Source organism: Leguminivora glycinivorella, chromosome 4 (genome assembly GCF_023078275.1).
Source record: "Leguminivora glycinivorella isolate SPB_JAAS2020 chromosome 4, LegGlyc_1.1, whole genome shotgun sequence".
NCBI lineage: Eukaryota > Metazoa > Arthropoda > Insecta > Lepidoptera > Tortricidae > Leguminivora > Leguminivora glycinivorella.
Window position 1 is genome coordinate 13993082 of NC_062974.1, and position 7975 is coordinate 14001056.

A 7975-nucleotide genomic window follows, 5' to 3' on the forward strand; every position below is an offset into this window, starting at 1 on the left:
TCAGTGTCAGTTTGAACTGTCAGATTGCATACAAGTTTTTTTTAAGATTATGAATTTTTAAGACTGTCTGTGGGAAGCCTAAGTGCTAACTTTTCAGTGTTGGATACTCTTATGGCAGTTCCGACTCAACTATAAGGCTTGCCACAGACAGTCTTAAAAATTCATAATCTTAAAAAAAAATTGTATGCAATCTGACAGTTCAAACTGACACTGACAGATCTGTCAGTGTCAATTTGCATACAAATTTTTTTTAAGATTATGAATTTTTAAGACTGTCTGAGGCAAGCCTAAGGCCGGCAACAGACGAGTCTTAATTTTCATAATCTTAAAAAAAACTTGTATGCAAATTGACAGTTCAAACTGACACTGACAGATCTGTCAGTGTCAGTTTGCATACAATTTTTTTTTAAGATTATGAAAATTAAGACTCGTCTGTGGGGAGGCTTATAGTTAATTGTAATAATTTCAAAAATAGAACTTCATACAATTTCTATACTAATTTGCGATACCTGGCAAATTTGTCGGCATCTGAAACACATTTTTTTTTATTAGTCGCGTTAGGCTCCGCGCACACGGGCGACAAAACTGTTTTGTCTCCGTCGCTCGGTCTATGGGCTAGTATGAAGGTGCGCACACGAGGCGACGCAACTTTTCATACAAATACGACGGAGACAAAACAGTTTTGTCTCCCGTCTGTGGGGGGCCTTAGACTCCGCGCACACGGGCGACAAAACTGTTTTGTCTCCGTCGCTCGGGGCGACAAAGTTGCTCGGCAACTTTCGTATTTGTATGAAAAGTTGCGTCGCCTCGTGTGCGCACACGGAGACAAAACAGTTTTGTCTCCCGTCTGTGGGGGCCCTTATCGGCCAATCAGAGACGGTTATTACAAACAATTGGTTGCTACTGTTGCTAGGTAATTCGATGTTGATACAACGGTGAACGACGCTATTAACATTAATTTTAACTTGCATGAATGATGATAATATCTAATATAAAAATATTACTTCCGTCCATTGATGAAGATGATGACTCGTAGAAAAAGTATTGTATACAATTGTGATATAATTAAGCTTTTCAATCTCCTACCTTACTATTAGGCCACTCAGCAAAGCTTCGTGGTCTAAACATGGTACTCGACTGAAAAGCTTTGTATTATATCACGATCGTATAAAATACTATTATAATGGCCTTCGTAATGATATGCGGCCACCGTAACCTATTAACACGGAATAACTCCTAGCTACGTCGCGCTAGAGACGATGATTAGATTACGCACTTACAGAACTGGAGACAGATAAAACCTTTTATAGTTCCCAAATCCATTGAATAAAAAAATATAGACGGTCAAGCAAATCTTGTCACTAAAAAAAGAAGGCAAATTTGAAAGTATAGGGCTCCGGTCAGTTATCTTTATAAAGCGCATGCCTTCCTAAACCTTGAAATTGGCGGCATCATCGACGAGCCTAATAAAAAATATTGAAAATGTAGTCTTTTTAGGGTTCCATAGTCAACTAAGGAACCCTTATAGTTTCGCCATGTCTGTCTGTCCGTCCGTCCGTCCGTCCGCGGATAATCTCAGTAACCGTAAGCACTAGAAAGCTGAAATTTGGTACCAATATGTATAAATCACGCCAACAAAGTGCAAAAATAAAAAGTGGAAAAAAATGTTTTATTAGGGTTAAAAATATTTAATAAAACAAACACAAATGTTGCCATTTTTTATTATTACTTAAATATTATTGCAAATTCTTGTTATAAATATACTTTGGCAGAACAAAAAAATCTAGCTCTCATAATTCATATACAAAGGTGATGTTACATAGTTAACTACTAACTGTTAAAAAATGCGTATTTTCATACTTGAGATTTAGTTATGCTTTACTACTGGAAGCACTATTTGTATTAAATTCTAGGAAATCTTTGAGTAATGTAGTGCGTCTTTTCTCTGCTATGTCCATTTGATTCTCTAAATCGCCGCGATCGGTCGTCTCTGCCCGTTCTACCTTCCATGATAAGTTTTCAATCTCTGCTTCTAGCTGGGCCTGTAAGACAAAATCAAATCATCATCGTCAAGTCAACACGTAAACAGATGTTGCGGGACTGTTATTATTTTTTGATATGATTTAACAAAGAAATCTGAAAGTCGCGTGGCACACCTCAGACTGGCGATCAAATATATGAGAGTCGCGTTCCTAGCACATGCACAGTCTAAGCTCGTGTAGGTGAACGCGTACTATGCTTGTATGAGTGAAATATGACAAGTCGACTGTTCGTGACAGGCGGTAACTTTGAGGTAACCGAGAGGGGATGCGCGGCACATCGGGGAGCGGAAGTGGCCATACTGTACGACAGTACTCTTTATTATACTGTGGTCGTGGGGAAGTAGTACCCATTGGGCCAAAACGCTTAGAACTCTTGTAAATAAATATTGGGATTATTAGAATAGAATAGAATTTTATTGTATAACTGAGTACATGCATGGGTGTTGTTTTTATACAAGAAGTATCAACAGTTGCCTGCTAGGGCGTATTAGGGGAAGTCTTACACAGATCAACCTAGCCCCAAACTAAACAAAGCTCGTACTATGGACGCTAGGCGACGATATACTGACATACTTATAATAGATAATACGCAGGTTGACAGCAATAAACTTTGGCTTACCTGCTGGTACTCAAACAGTTCTTTCCGAGGTCCAACTTCCATATAATAAGCATAGGGGTATGTGTACTGCAAGGTATATCTGCAGCGTTTCAGTAGTCTTGCAGAGTCCCACAAGTATTGCCAGTCAATCCAAGTACCCTCCCCGGCCATCACCTAAATTAATTAAAATATTTGTGTACTAAATGTTACCAGGGGCGGCTCACTCCGCGATCCTTTCGCCGCGCTACAAGTACATGCCGGCGGCCGCGAGTTCGCGGCCCATTCAGTGGCGACGACCTTCGCGCGGCGCAATAGAATTCAATGTCGTCTGCACGCGTGCGGTCCGTTTGTTAATGTAGGTAAGAATTTAGAATGGCGGCGTTTTGTGAACATCAAAGGAGTGAGCCTTCTGTACTTGTACTATTATATATTCTGTGATGTTACACACTGAATTAGAAGATTTCCAAGTACATGTAGCGTTTATATGGTCTCCACAATTATTGTGATTACCAGATTACGAGTTTGATAACTCACACATAGATGGCGCTTAAACTTGTACCGAATTAATTGCCTCAGATAAAAAAGTTAACTCAAAAGGTGCTAAATGAGGTGGGACACTACATATAACGTTACGACAGGTGCCGCCACTGCCACCGTTGTAGGTATAGAGTTTGCTAATAGCTGGGTCTTTGGTCTATATCGAGCGTTTGCGTTTAGATGAGGCAGGCTACTCAACCGAGCAAAATGCGCGGGCTGCCTGCGAGGCAAGTCTACATTGTTTTCCGTACGCGAAATTGCTCAGCGATGCTGCTTGCCCAAATGCCCATGCCCAATATGGACCAGCTAACCAGGTAAAATCTTCAGTAAAATGTATGTGACAGTAGGCGATAATGGCAGTCACCTACTCGTAACTTGTCAAAGTGTCAGTGTGTATCCTCATAATCATTTAGCTTTTAAATTTCAAGTGTTATTGGTTTTCTTATTGTTACCTTTTGATTAATACGGCTTTTGAGACTTGCCAAAGTCTGCTCCTCCAGTTTCAGAGATCTTGCGTGATTTTCCCACCTTTCATAATAATGCAAATATTTTTTGAGAGCCTCGCGTGCCTGAAATATGACAAAAAACTTAATTCTACTTATACCTATATAAAATCTGTTGGTATAAAAAGTGATGTTGTAAAAATATATATTTTTTATTTAATTAGTTATTTGACTAGCTGACATAAACTCGCGTTGAATATTATAATTTCTTTTATATCAGACGTGACTAATAAATAACATTCATGTTGTTTTATTTTAGTTTTACATAAAATGAGCAATCTGACTCTCATAATTTAATTATCAATATAAACATTTGCTTTTCTGGATTTCCAGTTAATTGGGCACAAGGAGTATATTTTCCAACCTACTTTGAACTTTATCTTTGACAGATTTCAAAATTAATTAAATTTTGACATTCTCAATTCTCATGCCCAATTAAGGGTTAATACTACATTATACTTCTTGTTTCTAGTTCTACATTTATTCAAGCTTCACAGTAACTTCACATGTGTTTGTCTTGTGTTGAAAGGTTCATATTTTTACCTGTGCATGTTGATTGTCATTAGTCAAATTAGGGTCTTCTTTATAGCGACTGCACTCATAATATTCAGAACCGTGGGTCTTCCAGTCACCGAGGCACACCCAACAAAAGTCGTGTCTGCACGCTCCGCACTGCATGTGGTTGCAGCCTCCGTTCTTCTCTATACATATTTGGCATTTAGGGCAATCCTGGAACAAGTGAGATAACAGTTTAGCAATGGTTGATAATAATGTACACATACATACATAAACACATGCCTGTAGCCTCAGAAAGGGTACGCAGAACACATGAAGCTGCTCCAGTTTTAGCGCAACTCTTAGCAATTAAGGGGTTGAAAGATAACAACATTGTAATATAATGAACAAACTAACGTTTTTTTTTTTTTAACCCCTTATTTGCCAAGAGTGGCACTGTAACTTAAGCAGTTTCATGTGCTCTGCCTACCCCTTTATGGGATACAGGCGTGATTTTATGTATGTATGTATGTATGAACAAACTAACTAGGTCACTTTTTCTTTAGTATACAAGTCTAATGATGACATCTGTGTCATATTATGCAAAGTATCAATTTGAGCTCATCACGCACGCACGAGCAGGAGGCTCGCACACCAGAGCAACACCCAAGGTTGTTAATAAGATCTCCTAATATTTTAAACTATCAACCTCGTACAAAGTGACACAGCAGTATTACTTAACTACTTGTTGTACATCAAGTAAATGTAGTATAAGACATAAGACAGAGGTAGTATGTAGTTATGATAGTTATTTTGGATCTTGTTGTACCTTAGTGTGCGCACTGATGTAGTTGGCCGTTTCAGAGTCGTCAGCGCACTTGGTGAGCCAGCGGCGGATGGTAGCGCAGTCCGTGGGCGCGTGGTGCGGCGCGCCGCACGTGAAGCAAGTTAGCAGCTCGCAGCCCGAGCACTCCACTCGGCGCGCGCCCGTCCGCACCCATGCTTGGAATATCCACTACAAACACAACATTAAACATAGTTAGATTTTATCTAGATGCTAGCAACACACCTGGCTTACTTTTTCTTAAATCACTCAATCTATTTTTTACCCTTATGGTGAAACTGTCGGTCTGTCTGTCTGTTTTTAAATACCACTCCTTAATTCAATCTGATTAATGAAACCTTGAAAAACTTGCACTATTGCAAAACAACATACAACAGGGGGAGCAGAGGAACGTAATCAAATGAGTGACACAAAAAGTAAAGCAATTAAAAGGGTATCAGATTATTCATTCACAAAGGTGCATACTTTGCTTTGGATTGTCATGACATTTAGGTCTGCAAAATCTATGAGTCATTGTGAATGATATAGGCAAAGAGATGTAATCTTATATGAGCTACATACAACAAAAGGAATAAATAAATATTTTCTAATAATGCAAATATGCTAAAAGATTGAGAATGTGTTCTCAAACAAAAGTATCTAGGTAACTATGTCATATTGAATAGTAGTTATTGTGTATGATTTTTGTACCTGGCAATTCGGTCCTGGGCAAAATCGAAGCTGTGGATGTGATTTAACATGATCTTTGAACATAAACTGCTGGTAGCGTTCTCGTAGGGCCGGTTTAGCCACATGTGACAACACAAAATCCTCTGGAGCTCTCACTTCACAGTCCTGGGCCATACACTGGATAGTGTTTGACACACCTAAAAAAGGATTACATTACTTATAAAATCGGATCCCTTTGTTTGACATAATGATCGAAAGTCATAATGTAATGTTTGCACTTCACAGTCCTGGGCCAGTCATAATTCTATGGTTAACTTTTCAGGGTTTTCACTGAAAAGTTATGGAAAAACCAAATTATGGCTAACAGAAATATGGACAAACAATACATTATGACTTAAGTCTTTACGGGAATCAATAGAGACCCTTATAGAATAGCAGCAGCATTCAACTGGACCTGGGTGGCTCAAGACCTCAACAAATGGATGCAACTGGAAAAGGCCTTTACCTCATAAAGGGTTCTAGTGTGACAATATCTATAATAGTTAAGGTAAATATTTTTTCTAATTTCTGTATTATTTTACTGTCTTACTAGAAATAAAAGGCTTTTATTTAATTTATTTATATTATTTTATAGAATTTATTTGAATAGAGAGAAGTGGAAAAATTGGGGGGAGGCCTTTGCCCAGCAGTGGGACACGACAGGCTCCAAATAATAATAATAAATATATAGAATAGCAGCTGGTGGAAGCATGATTTTATGTTATCAAAAATTTTGGTTTTATGTAAACAAATTGTATTATGATAAAAAGCTATTTTCATACTAATATGATGTCAGACATGTCAAATTAGTAGGAAAAAAGCTCACCCCCGCCGACCTCTGATTATTAAAAAGCACTTTACAGGAGTATTAGTTAAATGAAGACTGCAGATACTATAGTTATCAATATTTCATAATTGGATTTTTTTCTAATAATTTAATATTGTCAGAAAGTAAAAATTTCAGTAAATAAACAACTATTAATTCCAGGTGAAGGGATACTGCAACATGCATTAATGCTATATTAATATATGTCAAGCATATTTCACAAGATAAATTCATACATAAATTACTATCTTGTGTATTCCATTTATAGATCAAAAAACCCCCTGTGATTTCGAAACAAGTACAGTTTACTCAAGGTGGGGGGTCTCCCCATCTAAATGCTGCTAACACATTTCACTTATCAGTTTGAATGATTCATATAATATCTCTTTATCATTTAGTACAATAAATACAATAAAGTTGTTTTTCACAGATAACAAAGATATTGGGTTTAAAAAATATAAACTTACCTTGCATAATTTGTACTTCAAAGTGCATAGCCCAGCATTCATTGCAGAAGTAATGTCCGCAAGCAAGACCACTATACTTGGTCAAAGCTGGAGTGTTGGCACAGACTGCACAGGACATCCTGCTGGAGCCTGCTTGGGCAGAAGGGATTCGGGGCTTCACCCGGCTATACACTAGCACTTCATTAGCATTGTTTTTATACTTAGCTATAATCTCTTGAGCATTCCATTCATATGCATGTAACATAACCTGAAAAACAATCACATATACTTTAACTTGACTATGAAAAAAAAATCTACTGTTGTTTATTAAATTGTGTAAATTTGAAGATGCAGTTCATTGAAGACAATGATACAAACCTTTGCGAGGGAAGGTGTTATTTGGAGGCTGTTACTGAGCAATTCAATCGATTCGTTTAACAATTTTTCTACTTCTTCTACCTTGTGACAGGAGTATAAAAAATATTCGGGATCAGCCTTACTACGGTCCACAGCTTCCATATCACAATCGTCTTGTCCTCCGTAGTAATCGTAATCGTCCCCATCGTTATCCGAGTATTCCATATCAGATTCCGCAGACATTTTGAAGAAATGTAGAAAGGATGGGATCGAAACGGATGGAATATAGGTTGGGTGGATATCAAGACGATATAAACATATTGTGATACACTGAAAATTTTAACATTTTGAATAAATTAAATCCTACACACCAAAATACGTAAGGGTAAGTCACTAGAATGCGACATTTAAGTTGGCCTTACTTGTTTATTTCAGGAAAAATCTATCGTGTATTTACTATTGTTTTCTACTAAAAACTTGAGCAGTGTTTCCATGACGAAATTAAATTATCTACCAAGAATAAAAGTAAATCATTATTCGTTGTATTATTTTCGTTACACAAGAATTATGTTTCATAACTTAATTTCTAATCATTTTTTAAGTTAGTTTTTTTTTTTTT

The 7975-nt window shown here is 37.4% G+C and overlaps 1 protein-coding gene across 1 annotated transcript; it reads right to left on the reverse strand.

Annotated features, from left to right (window-relative positions):
• Positions 1 to 1706: 1706 nt before the first annotated feature.
• On the reverse strand, positions 1707 to 7852 carry LOC125225123 (potential E3 ubiquitin-protein ligase ariadne-2). Its single transcript, XM_048128691.1, has 9 exons — positions 7779 to 7852; positions 7378 to 7686; positions 7021 to 7267; positions 5710 to 5885; positions 5005 to 5190; positions 4224 to 4409; positions 3630 to 3746; positions 2662 to 2814; positions 1707 to 2042 (listed from the first exon to the last, which is right to left on the reverse strand). Exons 2-9 carry the CDS (start codon positions 7597 to 7599, stop codon positions 1872 to 1874), a joined length of 1458 nt encoding a protein of 485 aa, XP_047984648.1. The 5' UTR covers positions 7600 to 7686; positions 7779 to 7852; the 3' UTR covers positions 1707 to 1871.
• Between the last annotated feature and the right edge of the window lie 123 nt (positions 7853 to 7975).